Below are 26,332 nucleotides of genomic sequence, written 5' to 3'. Positions count from 1 at the left end.
GGCGTGTGCGTGCCTAAGCGTGTGCCTCAGCGTGTGCCTAAGCGTGTGGTCCTGTACGTGTGTCCTGTACCTTGGCGTGTGCGTGCCTAAGCGTGTGCCTCAGCGTGTGCCTCAGCGTGTGTCCTGTACCTTGCCGTGTGCGTGTCTAGGCGTGTGGTCCTGTACGTGTGTCCTGTACGTGTGTACTGTACCTTGGCGTGTGCGTGTCTAAGCGTGTGCCTCAGCGTGTGCCTAAGCGTGTGCCTAAGCGTGTGCCTCAGCGTGTGCCTAAGCGTGTGGTCCTGTACGTGTGTCCTGTACCTTGGCGTGTGCCTAAGCGTGTGCCTAAGCGTGTGGTCCTGTACGTGTGTCCTGTACCTTGCACCAGCAGGAAGGCGTGGCTGGACGTCTCTCCTGCTTTACTCGTGGCCTTCACCATGACGGAGGCGGAGTCTTCCGCTCGCACATCTTTGATGACCAGCTCGCAGACGTGGTCCTCGGGCCAGAACCAGCTCACGCGGTCCGTCTTCTCCAGGGCCACGCCGTTCTTAAACCACTGGCACTGCGGGTCGGGACGTCCCACCACGCGCACCCTGAAGCGGACCTCCTGCCCCTGGGCCACCGTCTGGCTGCTGATGCGCTCCAGGATCTTAGGAGCCTCCATGCTCGCAGAGAGCTTCACACGCTCAGGCTTCACCGCTCTGGCCTTCAGCTTCTGACGCTCCTCCTCCTTCTTCCTCTCAGCCTCCTCCTTCTCCTGAGGGAACAGGGCAGACCTTTTAGATGTACTCACATCGGGGTTAGTTTGGGAATAAACTACTTAGTAAAAACAATATTGACAACATTGTTCCTTCCTGGAAATGTTCTATGCAGCAGAAATACTGGGGCAGTGTGATTGTAGATCTACTGCCAGTTTTTAAGGCCTGAACTTAACCTTCAGGTTCTGTCTCGTCCTTCCGCTCTAGTTAAGTCTGTGTCTCGTTTGTCAGACTTCAGGTCCTTATGTTCTCGTATCATTTGTCAGATTTTTCTGGTCCTTATTTTAGGTTCGAGTCTCCTTGGTCTTCTTCAGCAGGTCGTCCTAGCTCTCGTCTCGTTTGTCAGGTTTTGTCTAGTCCTTGTGTTAGGTTTGAGTCTGGTTTGTCAGACTTCAGTTCCTTATGTTCTCGTCTCGTTCGTCAGGTTTTGTCTAGTCCTTGTGTTAGGTTTGAGTCTGGTTTGTCAGACTTCAGTTCCTTATGTTCTCGTCTCGTTTGTCAGGTTTTGTCTAGTCCTTGTGTTAGGTTTGAGTCTGGTTTGTCAGACTTCAGGTCTTACGTTCTTGCGGTGCATGAGCTCCTCTTTGGTCTTCTTCAGCAGGTCCTCATAGCTCTCGTCTCTCCTGCGGCTCTTCAGTTCCACGGCGGTGATGGACTCGTAGTAGCCCTCCTCCGTGCGGCGTTTGAACTTGCTCCTCAGCTCCTCCGTCTCCTCTGTCTCCTTCTCGTGGACGATGCGCTGGGCCTTCTTCAGCAGCACCACCTCTTTCTCCTCCTCTCCGCCTGCCGCCTCGGCCTTGCCCTCCGCCCGCTTCAGGTGCCCCCTGAAGTCCTCCTTCGCCATGATGTCCAGCTTCACCACGTGCTCCACCGAGCCCATGTTATTGTCTGCCACCACCTGAAACAGACAGAGGAGTTCAGAGACTTTCCCTGAAGGATAGACCCCGCGGAAACCCGGTTAGTGTGAACGCGTTTCTGAAGAGAAGAACCCGGTCCAGACGTACCTTGACCTCTCCGGCGTCGTACGACTTGACCTCAATGATCTCCAGGTAATAGATTCCATCGTATCTCAGTCTGTACCTCTTGCTCTTGCGGATGAGCTGCCCGTTCAGATACCAGTTCACTTTGGGCGCCGGGAATCCGGTCACACGGCACCTGCGGGTACAGCGGGTACAGCGGGTTAGTCAGTCAGAGGAGCTCCCTGCTGCCCTCATCGTTACTTTGTACTTTTTATTATTCTACACAAACTGATGCCCTGATGTCCTGATGACCTGATGCCCTGGTGTCCTGATGCCCTCCCTGATGTCCTCCTTGTTGCCCTGTTGCCCTGTTGCCCTCCCTGATGCCCTCCTTGTTGCCCTGTTGCCCTCCCTGATGCCCTCCCCATTGCCCTGATGCCCTGTTGCCTTGTTGCCCCGTTGCCCTGATGTCCTCTCTGGTGTCCTCCCTGATGTCCTCCCTGATGTACTCCCTGGTGTCCTCCCTGATGTACTCCCTGGTGTCCTCCCTGATGTCCTCCCTGATGTCCTCCCTGTTGTCCTGATGTCCTGTTGCCCCGTTGCCCTGATGTCCTCTCTGGTGTCCTCCCTGATGTCCTCCCTGATGTCCTACCTGATGTCCTCCCTGATGTCCTCCCTGTTATCCTGGTGTCCTGATGCCCCGTTGCCCTGATGCCCTATGTCTTTACCCATTGCCCTCTTGTCCTGATGCCCTCCCCATTGCCCTGATGCCCTGATGCCCTGATGTCCTCCCTGATGCCCTCCCTGATGTCCTCCCTGATGTTCTCCCTGATGTCCTCCCTGATGTCCTCCCTGGTGTCCTCCCTGATGTCCTCCCTGATGTCCTCCCTAATGTCCTCCCTGATGTCCTCCCTGATGTCCTCCCTGGTGTCCTCCCTGGTGTTCTCCCTGATGTCCTCCCTGATGTCCTCCCTGATGTCCTCCCTGATGTCCTCCCTGTCCTCCTTGTTGCCCTGTTGCCCTGTTGCCCTGTTGCCCTGGCTGCCGTACCTGAAGCGCGCCGTGTCTCCCTCCTGGACCTGTGCGGGCTCCGGTACCAGGACGATCTCGGGGCGAGTCTTCTCCGTCTGCTCCTCCTGGGTGACTCCGTAGGGGCCGCCCTCGTGTGCCAGGGTGATCTCCTCCATCCGCACCACCTTCCGGCCGTCGGGCAACTGGGACTCCTCCACCAGGCCCTTCTCGTCCTTCACGATCAGCGTGGCCGACGTCTGGTCCACGCCGAACTTGTTAGTGGCTCTGCAGGTGATGACTCCACTGTCACGCGGGTAGGCCACCTGCAGAGGGCGACAGAGAGTCAGGAGTGTGAACTGAAGGGGGTTAAAGAGTGTGTACTGAAGGGGGTTAAAGAGTGTGTACTGAAGGAGTTTAAGGAGTGTGTACTGAAGTACTGTAAGGAGTGTGTACTGAAGGAGTTTAAGGAGTGTGTACTGAAGGAGTTTAAAGAGTGTGTACTGAAGGGGTTTAAAGAGTGTGGACTGAAGGGGTTTAAGGAGTGTGAACTGAAGGAGTTTAAGGAGTTTGGACTGAAGGGGTTTAAGGAGTGTGTACTGAAGGGGTTTAAGGAGTTTGGACTGAAGGGGTTTAAGGAGTGTGTACTGAAGGGGTTTAAGGAGTGTGTACTGAAGGGGTTTAAGGAGTGTGTACTGAAGGGGTTTAAGGAGTGTGTACTGAAGGGGGTTAAGGAGTGTGAACTGAAGGAGTTTAAGGAGTGTGTACTGAAGGGGTTTAAGGAGTGTGTACTGAAGGGGTTTAAGGAGTGTGTACTGAAGGGGTTTAAGGAGTTTGGACTAAAGGACTTTAAGGAGTTTGTACTGAAGGGGTTTAAGGAGTGTGAACTGAAGGGGTTTAAGGAGTGTGTATTGAAGGGGTTTAAGGAGTGTGAACTGAAGGGGTTTAAGGGTGTGTACTGAAGGAGTTTAAGGAGTTTGTACTGAAGGGGTTTAAGGAGTGTGAACTGAAGGGGTTTAAGGAGTGTGTATTGAAGGGGTTTAAGGAGTGTGTACTGAAGGAGTTTAAGGAGTGTGAACTGAAGGGGTTTAAGGGTGTGTACTGAAGGGGTTTAAGGAGTGTGTACTGAAGGGGTTTAAGGAGTGTGTACTGAAGGGGTTTAAGGAGTGTGTACTGAAGGGGTTTAAGGAGTGTGAACTGAAGGGGGTTAAGGAGTGTGTACTGAAGGAGTTTAAGGAGTGTGAACTGAAGGGGTTTAAGGAGTGTGTACTGAAGGGGTTTAAGGAGTGTGAACTGAAGGGGTTTAAGGAGTGTGAACTGAAGGGGTTTAAGGAGTGTGAACTGAAGGGGTTTAAGGAGTGTGTACTGAAGGGGTTTAAGGAGTGTGAACTGAAGGGGTTTAAAGAGTGTGTACTGAAGGGGTTTAAGGAGTGTGAACTGAAGGGGTTTAAGGAGTGTGAACTGAAGGGGTTTAAGGAGTGTGAACTGAAGGGGTTTAAGGAGTGTGAACTGAAGGGGTTTAAGGAGTGTGAACTGAAGGGGTTTAAAGAGTGTGTACTGAAGGGGTTTAAGGAGTGTGAACTGAAGGGGTTTAAGGAGTGTGTATTGAAGGGGTTTAAGGAGTGTGTACTGAAGGAGTTTAAGGAGTGTGAACTGAAGGGGTTTAAGGGTGTGTACTGAAGGGGTTTAAGGAGTGTGTACTGAAGGGGTTTAAGGAGTGTGTACTGAAGGGGTTTAAGGAGTGTGTACTGAAGGGGTTTAAGGAGTGTGAACTGAAGGGGGTTAAGGAGTGTGTACTGAAGGGGTTTAAGGAGTGTGTACTGAAGGAGTTTAAGGAGTGTGAACTGAAGGGGTTTAAGGAGTGTGTACTGAAGGGGTTTAAGGAGTGTGAACTGAAGGGGTTTAAGGAGTGTGTACTGAAGGAGTTTAAGGAGTGTGAACTGAAAGGGGTTAAAGAGTGTGTGCTGAAGGGGTTTAAGGAGTGTGTACTGAAGGGGGTTAAAGAGTGTGTGCTGAAGGGGTTTAAGGAGTGTGAACTGAAGGGGTTTAAGGAGTGTGTACTGAAGGGGGTTAAGGAGTGTGTATTGAAGGGGTTTAAAGAGTGTGTACTGAAGGAGTTTAAGGAGTGTGAACTGAAGGGGTTTAAAGAGTGTGTACTGAAGGGGTTTAAAGAGTGTGAACTGAAGGGGTTTAAAGAGTGTGTACTGAAGGGGTTTAAAGAGTGTGTACTGAAGGGGTTTAAAGAGTGTGTACTGAAGGGGTTTAAGGAGTGTGTACTGAAGGGGTTTAAGGAGTGTGAACTGAAGGAGTTTAAGGAGTGTGTACTGAAGGAGTTTAAGGAGTGTGAACTGAAGGAGTTTAAAGAGTGTGTACTGAAGGAGTTTAAAGAGTGTGAACTGAAGGAGTTTAAAGAGTGTGTACTGAAGGGGTTTAAGGAGTGTGTACTGAAGGAGTTTAAAGAGTGTGTACTGAAGGGGTTTAAAGAGTGTGTACTGAAGGAGTTTAAAGAGTGTGTACTGAAGGAGTTTAAGGAGTGTGAACTGAAGGGGTTTAAAGAGTGTGAACTGAAGGGGTTTAAGGAGTGTGAACTGAAGGAGTTTAAGGAGTGTGTACTGAAGGGGTTTAAGGAGTGTGGACTGAAGGGGTTTAAGGAGTGTGTACTGAAGGGGGTTAAGGAGTGTGTACTGAAGGGGTTTAAGGAGTGTGTACTGAAGGGGTTTAAGGAGTGTGTACTGAAGGGGTTTAAGGAGTGTGTACTGAAGGGGTTTAAGGAGTGTGAACTGAAGGGGGTTAAGGAGTTTGGACTGAAGGGGTTTAAGGAGTGTGTACTGAAGGGGTTCAAGGAGTGTGTACTGAAGGGGTTTAAGGAGTGTGTACTGAAGGGGGTTAAGGAGTGTGTACTGAAGGAGTTTAAAGGGTGTGAACTGAAGGGGTTTAAGGAGTGTGTACTGAAGGGGGTTAAGGAGTGTGTACTGAAGGAGTTTAAGGAGTGTGTACTGAAGGGGGTTAAGGAGTTTGGACTGAAGGAGTTTAAGGAGTGTGTACTGAAGGGGGTTAAGGAGTGTGTACTGAAGGAGTTTAAAGGGTGTGAACTGAAGGGGTTTAAGGAGTTTGGACTGAAGGAGTTTAAGGAGTGTGTACTGAAGGGGGTTAAGGAGTGTGTACTGAAGGAGTTTAAAGGGTGTGAACTGAAGGGGTTTAAGGAGTGTGAACTGAAGGGGTTTAAGGAGTGTGTACTGAAGGGGGTTAAAGAGTTTGGACTGAAGGGGGTTAAAGAGTTTGGACTGAAGGGGTTTAAGGAGTGTGTACTGAAGGAGTTTAAGGAGTGTGAACTGAAGGGGTTTAAGGAGTGTGTACTGAAGGAGTTTAAAGAGTGTGTACTGAAGGGGTTTAAGGAGTGTGTACTGAAGGAGTTTAAGGAGTGTGTATTGAAGGGGTTTAAAGAGTGTGTACTGAAGGAGTTTAAAGAGTGTGAACTGAAGGAGTTTAAGGAGTGTGAACTGAAGGAGTTTAAGGAGTGTGTATTGAAGGGGTTTAAAGAGTGTGTACTGAAGGAGTTTAAGGAGTGTGTACTGAAGGAGTTTAAAGAGTGTGAACTGAAGGAGTTTAAGGAGTGTGAACTGAAGGAGTTTAAGGAGTGTGTACTGAAGGGGTTTAAGGAGTGTGTACTGAAGGAGTTTAAGGAGTGTGAACTGAAGGAGTTTAAGGAGTGTGTACTGAAGGGGTTTAAAGAGTGTGTATTGAAGGGGTTTAAAGAGTGTGTACTGAAGGGGTTTAAAGAGTGTGAACTGAAGGAGTTTAAGGAGTGTGAACTGAAGGAGTTTAAGGAGTGTGTATTGAAGGGGTTTAAGGAGTGTGTACTGAAGGGGTTTAAGGAGTGTGTACTGAAGGGGGTTAAGGAGTGTGTATTGAAGGGGTTTAAAGAGTGTGTACTGAAGGGGTTTAAAGAGTGTGTACTGAAGGGGTTTAAGGAGTGTGAACTGAAGGAGTTTAAGGAGTGTGAACTGAAGGGGTTTAAGGAGTGTGTACTGAAGGAGTTTAAGGAGTGTGAACTGAAAGGGGTTAAAGAGTGTGTGCTGAAGGGGTTTAAGGAGTGTGTACTGAAGGGGGTTAAAGAGTGTGTGCTGAAGGGGTTTAAGGAGTGTGAACTGAAGGGGTTTAAGGAGTGTGTACTGAAGGGGGTTAAGGAGTGTGTATTGAAGGGGTTTAAAGAGTGTGTACTGAAGGAGTTTAAGGAGTGTGAACTGAAGGGGTTTAAAGAGTGTGTACTGAAGGGGTTTAAAGAGTGTGAACTGAAGGGGTTTAAAGAGTGTGTACTGAAGGGGTTTAAAGAGTGTGTACTGAAGGGGTTTAAAGAGTGTGTACTGAAGGGGTTTAAGGAGTGTGTACTGAAGGGGTTTAAGGAGTGTTTACTGAAGGAGTTTAAAGAGTGTGTACTGAAGGAGTTTAAGGAGTGTGTACTGAAGGGGTTTAAGGAGTGTGTACTGAAGGAGTTTAAGGAGTGTGAACTGAAGGGGTTTAAGGAGTGTGTACTGAAGGAGTTTAAGGAGTGTGAACTGAAGGGGTTTAAAGAGTGTGAACTGAAGGAGTTTAAGGAGTGTGAACTGAAGGGGTTTAAGGAGTGTGTACTGAAGGAGTTTAAGGAGTGTGTACTGAAGGGGTTTAAGGAGTGTGTACTGAAGGGGTTTAAGGAGTGTGTACTGAAGGGGTTTAAGGAGTGTGAACTGAAGGGGTTTAAGGAGTGTGTACTGAAGGGGTTTAAGGAGTTTGGACTAAAGGACTTTAAGGAGTTTGGACTGAAGGAGTTTAAGGATGTTTTCAGATGTTTCTAGTTTCTAGTCTCCCTGGTGTCCCTGGTGTCCCCGGTGTCCCCTCAGACCCGCTCACCTCGTAGTCCAGGCTGCAGTAGCCGAACTCGTTGACCATGCGCAGTCTGTTTGCTGCAGCCACAGGTTTCCCGTCATGAAGCCACTCCACCACCATGGTGGGGTCTCCGATGGGCGTGAGGCGGCACTCGAAATGCGCCGGGCCAAACTTCTTCATCCTGACGGAGGTGAGCTTCTTTTTGAACTGTGGTTTCTGCTGCTTCTCTTTGTCGTAGAGGTCGCCCTCCTCCCACTGGTCCTGGCCGTAGCGTAGGTGCAGCGGCTCCACTTCGGGCGGGGCGATGTCCTTGGCTTTGTAGGTTCCTTTAGGGATGATCAGTTTACGTTCTGGCTGTGGCTCCACGTACTCCACCTCCACGTTCACCCTGCAGCGCGTGGTGTCGCGGCCCGCCTTGTTAATGGCGGTCGCCGTGTACCAGGCGCTGTCTGAGCCCACGGCCGACGGGATCTGGAACTTCGCCTCGCCGCGGGTTCCTTCAACTCTGTGGGAGAGACATCGTCAAGACGTTAGGACGATAAGGATGTTAAGGACGCTAAGGACGCTAAGGACGTTAGGACGCTAAGGACGCTAAGGACGATAAGGATGTTAGGACACTAAGGACGCTAAGGACGCTAAGGACGATAAAGACGTTAGGACGCTAAGGACGCTAAGGACGCTAAGGACGATAAGGACGTTAGGACGCTAAGGACGCTAAGGACGATAAGGACGTTAGGACGCTAAGGACGCTAAGGACGTTAGGACGCTAGGACGCTAAGGACGATAAGGACGTTAGGACGCTAAGGACGCTAAGGACGATAAGGACGTTAGGACGCTAAGGACGCTAAGGACGCTAAGGACGATAAGGACGTTAGGACGCTAAGGACGCTAAGGACGCTAAGGACGATAAGGACGTTAGGACGCTAAGGACGCTAAGGACGCTAAGGACGATAAGGACGTTAGGACGCTAAGGACGCTAAGGACGATAAGGACGTTAGGACGCTAAGGACGATAAGGACGTTAGGACGCTAAGGACGCTAAGGACGCTAAGGACGCTAAGGACGATAAGGACGTTAGGACGCTAAGGACGCTAAGGACGATAAGGACGTTAGGACGCTAAGGACGATAAGGACGTTAGGACGCTAAGGACGCTAAGGACGCTAAGGACGATAAGGACGTTAGGACGCTAAGGACGCTAAGGACGCTAAGGACGATAAGGATGTTAGGACACTAAGGACGCTAAGGACGCTAAGGACGATAAGGACGTTAGGACGCTAAGGACGATAAGGACGTTAGGACGCTAAGGACGCTAAGGACGCTAAGGACGATAAGGACGTTAGGACGCTAAGGACGCTAAGGACGCTAAGGACGATAAGGATGTTAGGACACTAAGGACGCTAAAGACGCTAAGGACGATAAGGACGTTAGGACGCTAAGGACGCTAAGGACGCTAAGGACGATAAGGACGTTAGGACGCTAAGGACGCTAAGGACGCTAAGGACGATAAGGACGTTAGGACGCTAAGGACGCTAAGGACGATAAGGACGTTAGGACGCTAAGGACGCTAAGGACGTTAGGACGCTAGGACGCTAAGGACGATAAGGACGTTAGGACGCTAAGGACGCTAAGGACGATAAGGACGTTAGGACGCTAAGGACGCTAAGGACGCTAAGGACGATAAGGACGTTAGGACGCTAAGGACGCTAAGGACGCTAAGGACGATAAGGACGTTAGGACGCTAAGGACGCTAAGGACGATAAGGACGTTAGGACGCTAAGGACGCTAAGGACGTTAGGACGCTAGGACGCTAAGGACGATAAGGACGTTAGGACGCTAAGGACGCTAAGGACACTAAGGACGCTAAGGACGTTAGGACGCTAAGGACGTTAGGACGCTAAGGACGTTACGACGCTAAGGATGTTAGGACGCTAAGGACGCTAAGGACGTTAGGACGCTAAGGACGTTAGGACGCTAAGGACGTTAGGACGATAAGGACGTTACGACGCTAAGGATGTTAGGACGCTAAGGACGCTAAGGACGTTAGGACGCTAAGGACGCTAAGGACGTTAGGACGCTAGGACGCTAAGGACGATAAGGACGTTAGGACGCTAAGGACGCTAAGGACGATAAGGACGTTAGGACGCTAAGGACGCTAAGGACGCTAAGGACGATAAGGACGTTAGGACGCTAAGGACGCTAAGGACGATAAGGACGTTAGGACGCTAAGGACGCTAAGGACGTTAGGACGCTAGGACGCTAAGGACGATAAGGACGTTAGGACGCTAAGGACGCTAAGGACACTAAGGACGCTAAGGACGTTAGGACGCTAAGGACGTTAGGACGCTAAGGACGTTACGACGCTAAGGATGTTAGGACGCTAAGGACGCTAAGGACGTTAGGACGCTAAGGACGTTAGGACGCTAAGGACGTTAGGACGCTAAGGACGTTAGGACGATAAGGACGTTAGGACGCTAAGGACGCTAAGGACGATAAGGACGTTAGGACGCTAAGGACGCTAAGGACGCTAAGGACGATAAGGACGATAAGGACGTTACGACGCTAAGGATGTTAGGACGCTAAGGACGCTAAGGACGTTAGGACGCTAAGGACGTTAGGACGCTAAGGACGTTAGGACGCTAAGGACGTTAGGACGCTAAGGACGTTAGGACGATAAGGACGTTACGACGCTAAGGATGTTAGGACGCTAAGGACGCTAAGGACGTTAGGACGCTAAGGACGTTAGGACGCTAAGGACGTTAGGACGATAAGGACGTTAGGACGCTAAGGACGCTAAGGACGATAAGGACGTTAGGACGCTAAGGACGCTAAGGACGCTAAGGACGATAAGGACGTTAGGACGCTAAGGACGCTAAGGACGATAAGGACGTTAGGACGCTAAGGACGCTAAGGACGTTAGGACGCTAGGACGCTAAGGACGATAAGGACGTTAGGACGCTAAGGACGCTAAGGACGATAAGGACGTTAGGACGCTAAGGACGCTAAGGACACTAAGGACGCTAAGGACGTTAGGACGCTAAGGACGTTAGGACGCTAAGGACGTTACGACGCTAAGGATATTAGGACGCTAAGGACGCTAAGGACGCTAAGGACGTTAGGACGCTAAGGACGTTAGGACGCTAAGGACGATCGGACGCTAAGGACGTTAGGTCGATAAGGACGATCGGACGCTAAGGACGTTAGGATGATAAGGACGTTAGGACGTTAAGGACGTTAGGACGCTAAGGACGCTAAGGACGTTAGGACGCTAAGGACGTTAGGACGCTAAGGACGATCGGACGCTAAGGACGTTAGGTCGATAAGGACGATCGGACGCTAAGGACGTTAGGACGCTAAGGACGTTAGGACGTTAAGGACGCTAAGGACGCTAAGGACGATCGGACGCTAAGGACGTTAGGTCGATAAGGACGATCGGACGCTAAGGACGTTAGGATGATAAGGACGTTAGGACGCTAAGGACGATCGGACGCTAAGGACGATCGGACGCTAAGGACGTTAGGACGATAAGGACGTTACGACGCTAAGGATGTTAAGACGCTAAGGACGCTAAGGACGCTAAGGACGTTAGGACGCTAAGGACGCTAAGGACGCTAAGGACGTTAGGACGCTATGGACGATCGGACGCTAAGGACGATCGGACGCTAAGGACGATCGGACGCTAAGGACGTTCGGACGCGAAGGACGTTAGAACGCTATGGACGTTAGGATGCTTGTGTGTAGTGTAGGACACGTACTTGATGTTAGGATGTTTGTGTGTAGTGTAAGACACGTACTTGACGTTAGGACGCTTGTGTGTAGTGTAGGACACGTACTTGATGTTAGGATGTTCGTGTGTAGTGTAGGACACGTACTTGATGTTAGGACGCTTGTGTGTAGTGTAGGACACGTACTTGATGTTAGGATGCTTGTGTGTAGTGTAGGACACGTACTTGATGTTAGGATGCTTGTGTGTAGTGTAGGACACGTACTTGATGTTAGGACGCTTGTGTGTAGTGTAGGACACGTACTTGATGTTAGGATGTTCGTGTGTAGTGTAAGACACGTACTTGACGTTAGGACGCTTGTGTGTAGTGTAGGACACGTACTTGACGTTAGGATGCTTGTGTGTAGTGTCGGACACGTACTTGACTTTAGGATGCTTGTGTGTAGTGTAGGACACGTACTTGACGCTAGGATGCTTGTGTGTAGTGTAGGACACGTACTTGACGTTAGGATGTTTGTGTGTAGTGTAGGACACGTACTTGACGTTAGGATGTTCGTGTGTAGTGTAGGACACGTACTTGATGTTAGGATGTTCGTGTGTAGTGTAGGACACGTACTTGATGTTAGGATGTTCGTGTGTAGTGTAGGACACGTACTTGATGTTAGGATGCTTGTGTGTAGTGTAGGACACGTACTTGACGTTAGGATGCTTGTGTGTAGTGTAGGACACGTACTTGACGTTAGGATGTTTGTGTGTAGTGTAGGACACGTACTTGACGTTAGGATGTTTGTCTGTAGTGTAGGACACGTACTTGATGTTAGGATGCTTGTGTGTAGTGTAGGACACGTACTTGACGTTAGGATACTTGTGAGTAGTGTAGGACACGTACTTGACGTTAGGATGTTCGTGTGTAGTGTAGGACACGTACTTGATGTTAGGATGCTTGTGTGTAGTGTAGGACACGTACTTGATGTTAGGATGCTTGTGTGTAGTGTAGGACACGTACTTGACGTTAGGATGCTTGTGTGTAGTGTAGGACACATACTTGACGTTAGGATGCTTGTGTAGTGTAGGACACGTACTTGATGATAGGAAGTTCGTGTTTAGTGTAGGACACATACTTGATGTTAGGATGTTTGTGTGTAGTGTAGGACACGTACTTGACGTTAGGATGCTTGTGTGTAGTGTAGGACACGTACTTGACGTTAGGATGCTTGTGTGTAGTGTAGGACACGTACTTGATGATAGGATGTTCGTGTTTAGTGTAGGACACGTACTTGATGTTAGGATGCTTGTGTGTAGTGCAGGACACGTACTTGACGTTAGGATGCTTGTGTGTAGTGTAGGACACGTACTTGATGTTAGGATGCTTGTGTGTAGTGTAGGACACGTACTTGACGTTAGGATGCTTGTGTGTAGTGTAGGACACGTACTTGACGTTAGGATGCTTGTGTGTAGTGTAGGACACGTACTTGATGATAGGATGTTCGTGTTAAGTGTAGGACACGTACTTGATGTTAGGATGTTTGTGTGTAGTGTAGGACACGTACTTGACGTTAGGATGCTTGTGTGTAGTGTAGGACACGTACTTGACGTTAGGATGCTTGTGTGTAGTGTAGGACACGTACTTGATGATAGGATGTTCGTGTTTAGTGTAGGACACGTGCTTGATGTTAGGATGTTTGTGTGTAGTGTAGGACACGTACTTGACGTTAGGATGCTTGTGTGTAGTGTAGGACACGTACTTGATGTTAGGATGTTATTGTGTAGTGTAGGACACGTACTTGACGTTAGGATGTTTGTCTGTAGAGTAGGACACGTACTTGATGTTAGGATGCTTGTGTGTAGTGTAGGACACGTACTTGACGTTAGGATACTTGTGTGTAGTGTAGGACACGTACTTGACGTTAGGATGTTCGTGTGTAGTGTAGGACACGTACTTGATGTTAGGATGCTTGTGTGTAGTGTAGGACACGTACTTGATGTTAGGATGCTTGTGTGTAGTGTAGGACACGTACTTGACGTTAGGATGCTTGTGTGTAGTGTAGGACACGTAGTTGACGTTAGGATGCTTGTGTAGTGTAGGACACGTACTTGATGATAGGAAGTTCGTGTTTAGTGTAGGACACATACTTGATGTTAGGATGTTTGTGTGTAGTGTAGGACACGTACTTGACGTTAGGATGCTTGTGTGTAGTGTAGGACACGTACTTGACGTTAGGATGCTTGTGTGTAGTGTAGGACACGTACTTGATGATAGGATGTTCGTGTTTAGTGTAGGACACGTACTTGATGTTAGGATGCTTGTGTGTAGTGTAGGACACGTACTTGACGTTAGGATGCTTGTGTAGTGTAGGACACGTACTTGATGATAGGAAGTTCGTGTTTAGTGTAGGACACATACTTGATGTTAGGATGTTTGTGTGTAGTGTAGGACACGTACTTGACGTTAGGATGCTTGTGTGTAGTGTAGGACACGTACTTGACGTTAGGATGCTTGTGTGTAGTGTAGGACACGTACTTGATGATAGGATGTTCGTGTTTAGTGTAGGACACGTACTTGATGTTAGGATGCTTGTGTGTAGTGCAGGACACGTACTTGACGTTAGGATGCTTGTGTGTAGTGTAGGACACGTACTTGATGTTAGGATGCTTGTGTGTAGTGTAGGACACGTACTTGACGTTAGGATGCTTGTGTGTAGTGTAGGACACGTACTTGACGTTAGGATGCTTGTGTGTAGTGTAGGACACGTACTTGATGATAGGATGTTCGTGTTAAGTGTAGGACACGTACTTGATGTTAGGATGTTTGTGTGTAGTGTAGGACACGTACTTGACGTTAGGATGCTTGTGTGTAGTGTAGGACACGTACTTGACGTTAGGATGCTTGTGTGTAGTGTAGGACACGTACTTGATGATAGGATGTTCGTGTTTAGTGTAGGACACGTGCTTGATGTTAGGATGTTTGTGTGTAGTGTAGGACACGTACTTGACGTTAGGATGCTTGTGTGTAGTGTAGGACACGTACTTGATGTTAGGATGTTATTGTGTAGTGTAGGACACGTACTTGACGTTAGGATGCTTGTGTGTAGAGTAGGACACGTACTTGATGTTAGGATGTTATTGTGTAGTGTAGGACACGTACTTGACGTGAGGATACTTGTGTGTAGTGTAGGACACGTACTTGACGTTAGGATGCTTGTGCTGTGTGATGATGTCACTGTTCTTCAGCCACACGATGTCGGGCAGTGGGTTTCCCATGGCCTTCACGGCCAGCTCCACCAGAGTGCCCTCCTTCACACTGAGGTTCCGGAGCTTCTGAGTGAACTGCGGCCGAACCAGAGTCTCTTTGGCTAAAGAGACGAAGCTCAGGGTCAGACACAAACATACGTGCGATAAACTGATTTCACGTGTTTTTCAGTCTGCATCTGTTTACACTCACCGTCGACCTGCAGCGTGACGGACAGCGAGTTGCGTCCGGCGCGGTTCTGTGCGACCACGGTCCACTCGCCCGAGTCCTGCGGCGTCGAGGGCGCGATGATCAGGGACTGAGTGCCGTCCTCCTTCACCACGATCTTATGTGTGTAGTCGCTCACCACCTGCTGGCCTGGAGGGGAACAGCAGGAGGGCGGGGTTAGCGCCTCAGAACGAGAAAACCGATGCTGAATGATTTTCGATACCGAAAAATGTGGGGAAAATGTGGAATAATTTGGGGGGCAATTGGGAAAATATTGTTAAAAAAAAAACAGCAAAAATGAGGGGAACAAATTTGGAAATTGAGAAAAATTGGGGCAACAATGAGAAAAAAGTGTTAAACAGGGGGAAGCCAGTGGGGATTATTTTTAAAATAAGGAAGGTCTCAGTCAGTCTCACCGTTGTGGAACCAGTAGGTCTCGGGCATGGGGCGTCCGACCACCTTGAGGTCGAAGCGTGCGGTCTGGCCCTCGCTGCAGCGCGCTGAGGCCGGCTTCATCACGAACACGGGTTTGTAGAGTCGCTCCAGCGCCGCCTCGTCCGTCTCATCCAGCCGGCGGGCGGGAGAGCGTCCGGGCGAGCGTGAGGGCGAGCGGGCGGGGGACATGCTGAGGGAGCGCGGGGACGTCGACCTGCGGGGGACACGGGGGAGGACACAGGGATCACAACACTGTCTATACTGTTTTCCACATCTGGTTTCTAAAACATCCTGCAGAAGAAGAGCCCAGCCCTGCAGACGTTTCTGCCGTGTTTACCTGATCCTCTGCATGGCCGGCTGAAGGTGTGGTCCGGGTCCGGGCCGGGTTTCTGCTTCTACGTAGAGTTTCCCGGAGCAGACGGCGTTCCCCGAGGCGCTGGAGGCCAGGGCGGAGTAAACGCCCTGGTCGTCTGCAGACACGGCCGGCAGGCGCAGGCTCGCTCTGCCGTCCGACAAAACATCCATGTGGTACCGGTCAGAGGAGCGCAGGCGCTGGCCGTCTTTGTACCAGGTAATCTACGGGACAGAGAGGATAAACCGTCATAAAACATCATAAACCGTCATAAAACATCCTAAACCAGGTAATCTACGGGACAGAGAGGATAAACCGTCATAAAACATCATAAACCGTCATAAAACATCCTAAACCAGGTAATCTACGGGACAGAGAGGATAAACCGTCATAAAACATCATAAACCGTCATAAAACATCATAAACCATCCCAAAACATCCTAAACCAGGTCATCTACGGGACGGAGAGGATAAACCGTCATAAAACATCCTAAACCATCATAAACCAGGTCATCTACGGGACGGAGAGGATAAACCGTCATAAAACATCCTAAACCAGGTCATCTACGGGACAGAGAGGATAAACCGTCATAAAACATCCTAAACCAGGTCATCTACGGGACGGAGAGGATAAACCGTCATAAAACATCCTAAACCAGGTAATCTACGGGACGGAGAGGATAAACCGTCATAAAACATCCTAAACCAGGTCATCTACGGGACAGAGAGGATAAACCGTCATAAAACATCCTAAACCAGGTCATCTACGGGACAGAGAGGATAAACCGTCATAAAACATCCTAAACCAGGTCATCTACGGGACAGAGAGATAAACCGTCATAAAACATCCTAAACCAGGTAATCTACGGGACGGAGAGGATAAACCGTCATAAAACATCCTAAACCGTCATAAAACATCCTAAACCAGGTCATCTACGGGACAGAGAGATAAACCGTCATAAAACATCCTAAACCGTCATAAAACATCCTAAACCAGGTCATCTACGGGACGGAGAGGATAAACCGTCATAAAACATCCTAAACCATCATAAACCAGGTCATCTACGGGACGGAGAGGATAAACCGTCATAAAACATCCTAAACCAGGTCATCTACGGGACAGAGAGGATAAACCGTCATAAAACATCCTAAACCAGGTCATCTACGGGACGGAGAGGATAAACCGTCATAAAACATCCTAAACCAGGTAATCTACGGGACGGAGAGGATAAACCGTCATAAAACATCCTAAACCAGGTCATCTACGGGACAGAGAGGATAAACCGTCATAAAACATCCTAAACCAGGTCATCTACGGGACAGAGAGGATAAACCGTCATAAAACATCCTAAACCAGGTCATCTACGGGACAGAGAGATAAACCGTCATAAAACATCCTAAACCAGGTAATCTACGGGACGGAGAGGATAAACCGTCATAAAACATCCTAAACCGTCATAAAACATCCTAAACCAGGTCATCTACGGGACAGAGAGATAAACCGTCATAAAACATCCTAAACCGTCATAAAACATCCTAAACCAGGTCATCTACGGGACAGAGAGATAAACCGTCATAAAACATCCTAAACCAGGTCATCTACGGGACGGAGAGGATAAACCGTCATAAAACATCCTAAACCAGGTAATCTACGGGACGGAGAGGATAAACCGTCATAAAACATCCTAAACCAGGTCATCTACGGGACGGAGAGGATAAACCGTCATAAAACATCCTAAACCGTCATAAAACATCATAAACCAGGTCATCTACGGGACGGAGAGGATAAACCGTCATAAAACATCCTAAACCAGGTCATCTACGGGACGGAGAGGATAAACCGTCATAAAACATCCTAAACCAGGTCATCTACGGGACAGAGAGGATAAACCGTCATAAAACATCCTAAACCAGGTCATCTACGGGACAGAGAGGATAAACCGTCATAAAACATCATAAACCAGGTCATCTACGGGACGGAGAGGATAAACCGTCATAAAACATCCTAAACCAGGTCATCTACGGGACAGAGAGGATAAACCGTCATAAAACATCATAAACCATCATAAAACATCCTAAACTATCCCAAAACATCCTGAACCAGGTCATCTACGGGACGGAGAGGATAAACCGTCATAAAACATCCTAAACCATCATAAACCAGGTCATCTACGGGACGGAGAGGATAAACCGTCATAAAACATCCTAAACCAGGTAATCTACGGGACGGAGAGGATAAACCGTCATAAAACATCCTAAACCAGGTCATCTACGGGACAGAGAGGATAAACCGTCATAAAACATCCTAAACCAGGTCATCTACGGGACGGAGAGGATAAACCGTCATAAAACATCCTAAACCAGGTAATCTACGGGACGGAGAGGATAAACCGTCATAAAACATCCTAAACCAGGTCATCTACGGGACAGAGAGGATAAACCGTCATAAAACATCCTAAACCAGGTCATCTACGGGACAGAGAGGATAAACCGTCATAAAACATCCTAAACCGTCATAAAACATCATAAACCAGGTCATCTACGGGACAGAGAGGATAAACCGTCATAAAACATCATAAACCAGGTCATCTACGGGACGGAGAGGATAAACCGTCATAAAACATCCTAAACCAGGTAATCTATGGGACAGAGAGGATAAACCGTCATAAAACATCCTAAACCAGGTCATCTACGGGACAGAGAGGATAAACCGTCATAAAACATCATAAACCAGGTCATCTACGGGACGGAGAGGATAAACCGTCATAAAACATCCTAAACCAGGTCATCTACGGGACAGAGAGGATAAACCGTCATAAAACATCCTAAACCAGGTCATCTACGGGACAGAGAGGATAAACCGTCATAAAACATCCTAAACCAGGTAATCTACGGGACAGAGAGGATAAACCGTCATAAAACATCATAAACCAGGTCATCTACGGGACAGAGAGATAAACCGTCATAAAACATCCTAAACCAGGTCATCTACGGGACGGAGAGGATAAACCGTCATAAAACATCCTAAACCAGGTCATCTACGGGACGGAGAGGATAAACCGTCATAAAACATCCTAAACCATCAAAACCAGGTCTTCTAAAAACTAAATCCAAAGTAAAAGAAGGGACAATATATTTTTAAAACTCTCTGTCCTTTGGCAGTGATGGGTCAGGGCTCATCTTGGGCCTAAGGTGTGTGTTGGGTCGGGGGCTCACCTTGGGTCGGGGCTCACCTTGGGCCTAAGGGGTGGGTCGGGGCTCACCCTGGGCCTAAGGGGTGTGTCAGGTCGGGGCTCACCTTGGGTCGGGGCTCACCCTGGGCCTAAGGGGTGTGTCGGGTCGGGGCTCACCCTGGGCCTAAGGGGTGGGTCGGGTCGGGGCTCACCTTGGATCGGGGCTCACCTTGGGTCTAAGGGGTGGGTTGGGTCGGGGCTCACCTTGGATCGGGGCTCACCTTGGGTCTAAGGGGTGGGTTGGGTCGGGGCTCACCTTGGGTCTAAGGTGTGTGTCAGGTCGGGGCTCACCTTGGGTCTAAGGTGTGTGTCGGGTCAGGCTCACCTTGGGTCTAAGAGGTGTGTCGGGTCGGGGATCACCTTGGGCCTAAGGGGTGGGTCGGGTCGGGGATCACCTTGGGCCTAAGGGGTGGGTCGGGGCTCACCTTGGGTCTAAGGGGTGTGTCGGGTCGGGGCTCACCTTGGGCCTAAGGGGTGTGTCGGGTCGGGGCTCACCTTGGGTCAGGCCTCACCTTGGGCCTAAGGGGTGGGTCGGGTCGGGGCTCACCTTGGGTCGGGGGTTGCCTTGGGCCTGGCAGTGGAACGTGGCCCCCATGCCGGCTCTGATCCGGTAGTTCTTGACGGTGGAGGTGAAGCTGGCCTGCAGAGGCTCTCCTGAGGAGGCGGCAGCAGCAGCTTCTCCGTCCTGAGTCAGAAGCTCCATGTAGGAGATCTGCAGGAGGCGAGTCTCCACCTCCTGCATGAAGCGGATCTCCACCACCGACAGCTGGAACTCCTGAGGAGACACCAGAGAGAGACCAGAGGAGTCAGAGACCAGAGAGAGACCAGAGAGAGACCAGAGAGAGACCAGAGACCAGAGAGGAGACCAGAGAGAGACCAGAGAGAGACCAGAGAGAGACCAGAGAGAGACCAGAGAGAGACCAGAGAGAGACCAGAGACCAGAGAGAGACCAGAGAGAGACCAGAGAGAGACCAGAGAGGAGTCAGAGACCAGAGACCAGAGGAGTCAGAGACCAGAGAGAGACCAGAGAGAGACCAGAGAGAGACCAGAGACCAGAGAGAGACCAGAGAGAGACCAGAGAGAGACCAGAGAGGAGTCAGAGACCAGAGACCAGAGGAGTCAGAGACCAGAGAGGAGAGAGGAGTCAGAGACCAGAGAGAGCCCAGAGAGAGCCCAGAGAGGAGACCAGAGGAGTCAGAGACCAGAGAGAGCCCAGAGAGAGCCCAGAGGAGTCAGAGACCAGAGGAGTCAGAGACCAGAGAGACCAGAGAGGAGTCAGAGACCAGAGAGAGACCAGAGTGGGGATCTAAAGCCGAGGGGGGGTTGGTGGTACCTGTCCGGTGATGACCGCCGTCTCCGTGACAGTGATGGCGGCGCTCGTCTGAGTCACTTGTAGTTTAACGGATTCTTCCTGTTTCTTTATGTAAGCGTCGTATTCCTCTGCAAAGACACACACGAGAGTGAGACCAGAGAGACCAGAGAGACCAGAGAGACCAGAGAGACCAGAGAGACCAGAGAGACCAGAGAGTGAGACCAGAGAGTGAGACCAGAGAGACCAGAGAGACCAGAGAGACCAGAGAGACCAGAGAGACCAGAGAGACCAGAGAGACCAGAGAGACCAGAGAGACCAGAGAGACCAGAGAGACCAGAGAGACCAGAGAGACCAGAGAGTGAGACCAGAGAGACCAGAGAGACCAGAGAGTGAGACCAGAGAGACCAGAGAGTGAGACCAGAGAGACCAGAGAGACCAGAGAGACCAGAGAGACCAGAGAGACCAGAGAGACCAGAGAGACCAGAGAGACCAGAGAGACCAGAGAGACCAGAGAGACCAGAGAGACCAGAGAGACCAGAGAGACCAGAGAGACCAGAGAGTGAGACCAGAGAGACCAGAGAGACCAGAGAGACCAGAGAGACCAGAGAGACCAGAGAGTGAGACCAGAGAGACCAGAGAGACCAGAGAGTGAGACCAGAGAGACCAGAGAGACCAGAGAGACCAGAGAGACCAGAGAGTGAGACCAGAGAGACCAGAGAGACCAGAGAGACCAGAGAGACCAGAGAGACCAGAGAGACCAGAGAGTGAGACCAGTGAGACCAGAGAGACCAGAGAGACCAGAGAGACCAGAGAGACCAGAGAGTGAGACCAGTGAGACCAGAGAGACCAGAGAGACCAGAGAGACCAGAGAGTGAGACCAGAGAGACCAGAGAGACCAGAGAGTGAGACCAGAGAGACCAGAGAGACCAGAGAGACCAGAGAGTGAGACCAGTGAGACCAGAGAGACCAGAGAGACCAGAGAGACCAGAGAGTGAGACCAGTGAGACCAGAGAGACCAGAGAGACCAGAGAGACCAGAGAGTGAGACCAGTGAGACCAGAGAGACCAGAGAGACCAGAGAGACCAGAGAGTGAGACCAGAGAGACCAGAGAGACCAGAGAGACCAGAGAGACCAGAGAGACCAGAGAGACCAGAGAGACCAGAGAGACCAGAGAGACCAGAGAGACCAGAGAGACCAGAGAGTGAGACCAGAGACCAGAGAGTGAGACCAGAGAGACCAGAGAGTGAGACCAGAGAGACCAGAGAGTGAGACCAGTGAGACCAGAGAGACCAGAGAGACCAGAGAGACCAGAGAGACCAGAGAGACCAGAGAGACCAGAGAGTGAGACCAGAGAGACCAGAGAGACCAGAGAGTGAGACCAGAGAGACCAGAGAGTGAGACCAGAGAGACCAGAGAGACCAGAGAGTGAGACCAGAGAGACCAGAGAGTGAGACCAGAGAGACCAGAGAGACCAGAGAGTGAGACCAGAGAGACCAGAGAGTGAGACCAGAGAGACCAGAGAGACCAGAGAGACCAGAGAGACCAGAGAGTGAGACCAGAGAGACCAGAGAGACCAGAGAGTGAGACCAGAGAGACCAGAGAGTGAGACCAGAGAGACCAGAGAGACCAGAGAGTGAGACCAGAGAGACCAGAGAGACCAGAGAGACCAGAGAGACCAGAGAGACCAGAGAGTGAGACCAGAGAGACCAGAGAGACCAGAGAGTGAGACCAGAGAGACCAGAGAGTGAGACCAGTGAGACCAGAGAGACCAGAGAGACCAGAGAGACCAGAGAGACCAGAGAGACCAGAGAGAGACCAGAGAGACCAGAGAGACCAGAGAGACCAGAGAGTGAGACCAGAGAGACCAGAGAGACCAGAGAGACCAGAGAGACCAGAGAGTGAGACCAGAGAGACCAGAGAGACCAGAGAGACCAGAGAGACCAGAGAGACCAGAGAGTGAGACCAGAGAGACCAGAGAGTGAGACCAGAGAGACCAGAGAGACCAGAGAGACCAGAGAGACCAGAGAGACCAGAGAGTGAGACCAGAGAGACCAGAGAGTGAGACCAGAGAGACCAGAGAGACCAGAGAGACCAGAGAGACCAGAGAGACCAGAGAGTGAGACCAGAGAGACCAGAGAGACCAGAGAGTGAGACCAGAGAGACCAGAGAGTGAGACCAGAGAGACCAGAGAGAGACCAGAGAGTGAGACCAGAGAGACCAGAGAGACCAGAGAGTGAGACCAGAGAGACCAGAGAGTGAGACCAGAGAGACCAGAGAGACCAGAGAGACCAGAGAGACCAGAGAGACCAGAGAGACCAGAGAGACCAGAGAGTGAGACCAGAGAGACCAGAGAGACCAGAGAGTGAGACCAGAGAGACCAGAGAGTGAGACCAGAGAGACCAGAGAGACCAGAGAGACCAGAGAGACCAGAGAGTGAGACCAGAGAGACCAGAGAGTGAGACCAGAGAGACCAGAGAGACCAGAGAGACCAGAGAGTGAGACCAGAGAGACCAGAGAGTGAGACCAGAGAGACCAGAGAGACCAGAGAGTGAGACCAGAGAGACCAGAGAGTGAGACCAGAGAGACCAGAGAGACCAGAGAGTGAGACCAGAGAGACCAGAGAGTGAGACCAGAGAGACCAGAGAGTGAGACCAGAGAGACCAGAGAGACCAGAGAGTGAGACCAGAGAGACCAGAGAGACCAGAGAGACCAGAGAGACCAGAGAGACCAGAGAGTGAGACCAGAGAGACCAGAGAGACCAGAGAGACCAGAGAGACCAGAGAGACCAGAGAGACCAGAGAGACCAGAGAGACCAGAGAGACCAGAGAGACCAGAGAGTGAGACCAGAGAGACCAGAGAGTGAGACCAGAGAGACCAGAGAGTGAGACCAGAGAGAGAGACCAGAGAGACCAGAGAGACCAGAGAGACCAGAGAGTGAGACCAGAGAGTGAGACCAGAGAGTGAGACCAGAGAGTGAGACCAGAGAGTGAGACCAGAGAGACCAGAGAGTGAGACCAGAGAGACCAGAGAGACCAGAGAGTGAGACCAGAGAGTGAGACCAGAGAGTGAGACCAGAGAGTGAGACCAGACTGTTAGCTTTGGCCTGGTTTGTCCCGGTTTGTCCCGGTCACCCGTACCTTCCTCCAGCAGGCTGGCGGAGGCGCTGGCCTCTCCTTTAGGTTTAGTCGTGTTTTAGTCTGGTTTGTCCCGGTTTGTCCTGGTTTGTCCCGGTTTGTCCTGGTTTGTCCCAGGTTGTCCCGGTTTGTCCCGGTTTGTCCCGGTTTGTCCCGGTCTGTCCCGGTTTGGCCCAGGGTACCCGTACCTTCCTCCAGCAGGCTGGCGGAGGCGCTGGCCTCTCCTTTAGTGTCAGGTTTAGTCGTGTTTTAGTCCGGTCTGGCCCGGTCTGGCCCAGGTTACCCGTACCTTCCTCCAGCAGGCTGGCGGAGGCGCTGGCCTCTCCTCTCTGGTTCTTGATCCACACCGAGTACTCTCCGGCGTCGTCGGCGAAGGTCATGGAGATCTCCAGGCGGCACTCGCCCGTCTCCTTCTTGTAAGTCACTTTGTATCTGTAACGTGAGGAGGGTTAAACACCTGTGCAGGGGGGGCCCGGGGGGGGCGTGGGGGGCGTGGGGGGGCGGGGACTCACCTGTATCCCGTAGCGATGGGGATGCCGTTCTTCTTCCACACCACCTGGGGGCGTGGCAGGCCCTGCACTGTGGCCTGGAAGAGCACGCTGCCCCCCTCCACCAACCGCTGCACCTGGGGGGTCAGCGTGAAGACGGGGGCCGTCATGTCCTGCTCCGGGACCTGCTCCTCAGGCTCCACCGGCTCAGGCTCTCTGCAGGAGAGAGGAGGAGGTCAGGAGAGGAGGAGGAGGAGGAGAGGAGGAGAGGAGGAGAGGAGGAGGTCAGGGGTCAGCAGGAGGAGGTCAGCAGGAGGTCAGCAGGAGGTGCTATAGTTGGTACTCACAGTTTCTCCGGCTGCTGCTCTGGAGCCTCAGCCTCGTCTCTCGTTTCCATTTCTTCAGACACTGAAACATCAGCAGATCCTCGTGAGAAACAGTGAGTGTGTAAAGTGTCTCAGAGGCTAAAGGTCAGAGGTCAGTGTGTGTCTGCACATGTCCTGTAAAGGTCAGAGGTCAGTGTGTGTCTGCACATGCCCTGTAAGGGTCAGAGGTCAGAGGTCAGTCTCTGTAAAGGTCAGAGGTCAGAGGTCAGTCTGTGTCTGCACATGCCCTGTAAAGGTCAGAGGTCAGTCTGTGTAAAGGTCAGAGGTCAGTCTGCACATGCCCTGTGTGTGTTTCTGCTGCTCCTCCCACAGAGGAAATGACCATATTTGGATCAGAGAGCCCGGTTAGAGGGAGTAGCTATAGTGCGCCTCACCCTGCACCAGGAGGAAGCAGGAGCTGGAGGTGGTGCCCGCCTGGTTGGTGGCGGTGCAGGTGAAGCGCCCGCTGTCTTCGGCGAAGGCCTCCCTGATCACCAGCTGGGCCACGCCCCTCTCGAAGCTCATGTGAAAGTCCACCGAGTCCTGGATCCGGAAATCCTCCCGGAACCACATGACCACGGGCGCCGGACACCCGCTGATCTGGCAACGCAGCGTCACGCCGTCGCCCTCGGTCACCGTCTGGTTAGTGAGGCCCTGGGGGAGAGAGGAGGAGGTCAGGAGGAGGTCAGGAGGAGGTCAGGAGGAGGTCAGGAGGTCAGGAGGTCAGGAGGAAACAGGACTAAACCAAACTAAACCAACTAAAACACCGTCTGGTTGGTGAGGCCCTGGGGGAGAGAGGAGGAGGTCAGGAGGAGGTCAGGAGGAGGTCAGGAGGTCAGGAGGAGGTCAGGAGGAGGTCAGGAGGAGGTCAGGAGGTCAGGAGGAGGTCAGGAGGAGGTCAGGAGGAGGTCAGGAGGTCAGGAGGAGGTCAGGAGGAGGTCAGGAGGAGGTCAGGAGGAAACAGGACTAAACCAAACTAAACTAAACTAAACCAACGAAAACACCGTCTGGTTAGTGAGGCCCTGGGGGAGAGAGGAGGAGGTCAGGAGGTCAGGAGGTCAGGAGGAGGTCAGGAGGTCAGGAGGAGGTCAGGAGGAGGTCAGGAGGAGGTCAGGAGGAGGTCAGGAGGAGGTCAGGAGGAGGAAACATATGCTCAGCTGATTGACAAACTCAGATCCTGGACTTGCTGGTGGCTTTGCTGAATGTCAGCCCCGGGCTCCCCCAGGGCTGTGTTTTGCGCCCCCTGCTGTTCACATGTTCACTCATGACCGTGCAGCGTCTCATGATCATAATGTGATCATCAGATCTAACCATGATGTAAAACCATGATCAGGAGGAGCCGCCTGCTCCTCTCCCTGACCCTGAGGCAGAGGCTGGAATAATGAAATGATGAAATGTGAATTCTACATAATAATAATAAAGTGAGACGCCTCTTTTACGCTTAGAGAATTTACACAACCCTGAGATTATTTAAACTTCTCACACACATGTGGAGGAACTTCCAACATGTTACACACATGTGCTTGATGCTCGTTAAAAATGAGCCTGAAATGCGAGACACGCTGGTCTTTCCAAAATGGCGGCCGTGGGTAAAGAACACGTAAAGAACATATTAGAACAATCATAGTTTCTTTGTCCTGGAGACGTGATGATCATTTCCATCTGGGAAACTCCTGGATTCATTTTACTGGTGTGTGATTGTAGCTCAGCTCGAGGGGGGGGAAATGTAGAAACTGTATCACATGACCCTCCCCTAATGACCCTCCCCTAATGACCCTCCCCTGATGACCCCGCCCTGATGACCCTCCCCTGATGACCCTCCCCTAATGACCCTCCCCTAATGACCCTCCCCTAATGACCCTCCCCTGGTGACCCCGCCCTGATGACCCCGCCCTGATGACCCTCCCCTGATGACCCTCCCCTGGTGACCCTCCCCTGATGACCCTCCCCTGGTGACCCTCCCCTGATGACCCTCCCCTGATGACCCTCCCCTGATGACCCTCCCCTAATGACCCTCCCCTGATGACCCTCCCCTAATGACCCTCCCCTGGTGACCCCGCCCTGATGACCCCGCCCTGATGACCCCGCCCTGATGACCCTCCCCTGATGACCCTCCCTTAATGACCCTCCCCTGATGACCCCGCCCTGATGACCCCGCCCTGATGACCCTCCCCTGATGACCCCGCCCTGATGACCCTCCCCTGATGACCCCGCCCTGATGACCCTCCCCTGATGACCCCGCCCTGATGACCCTCCCCTGATGACCCC

At 51.2% G+C, this 26,332-nt stretch overlaps 1 protein-coding gene across 1 annotated transcript in view; it reads right to left on the bottom strand.

The window, feature by feature from the left end:
• The window catches only part of LOC306968375 (titin-like), a gene marked incomplete at its 3' end in the record, with an annotated part of 138,214 nt that overhangs the window by 102,027 nt on the left and 9,855 nt on the right, over window positions 1–26,332 (bottom strand). Inside the window, exons 8-22 of the mRNA XM_079563719.1 lie at window positions 24,460–24,718; window positions 24,047–24,107; window positions 23,724–23,915; window positions 23,501–23,643; window positions 20,099–20,205; window positions 19,313–19,540; window positions 15,518–15,756; window positions 15,162–15,394; window positions 14,731–14,895; window positions 14,473–14,641; window positions 7,592–8,072; window positions 2,747–3,030; window positions 1,742–1,892; window positions 1,297–1,635; window positions 358–736 (exon numbers count right to left, since the gene is read on the bottom strand). Of these exons, the coding sequence (XP_079419845.1) occupies window positions 358–736; window positions 1,297–1,635; window positions 1,742–1,892; window positions 2,747–3,030; window positions 7,592–8,072; window positions 14,473–14,641; window positions 14,731–14,895; window positions 15,162–15,394; window positions 15,518–15,756; window positions 19,313–19,540; window positions 20,099–20,205; window positions 23,501–23,643; window positions 23,724–23,915; window positions 24,047–24,107; window positions 24,460–24,718 (3,430 nt within the window). The remainder of the gene's footprint in view (window positions 1–357; window positions 737–1,296; window positions 1,636–1,741; window positions 1,893–2,746; window positions 3,031–7,591; window positions 8,073–14,472; window positions 14,642–14,730; window positions 14,896–15,161; window positions 15,395–15,517; window positions 15,757–19,312; window positions 19,541–20,098; window positions 20,206–23,500; window positions 23,644–23,723; window positions 23,916–24,046; window positions 24,108–24,459; window positions 24,719–26,332) is intronic.

The sequence above is a fragment of the Gobius niger genome (assembly GCF_951799975.1).
Source record: "Gobius niger genome assembly, chromosome: 9".
Taxonomy (NCBI): Eukaryota; Metazoa; Chordata; class Actinopteri; order Gobiiformes; family Gobiidae; genus Gobius; species Gobius niger.
Note: the sequence above shows the minus strand (reverse complement) of the source record. Positions and strands in the feature narration are given on the sequence as shown.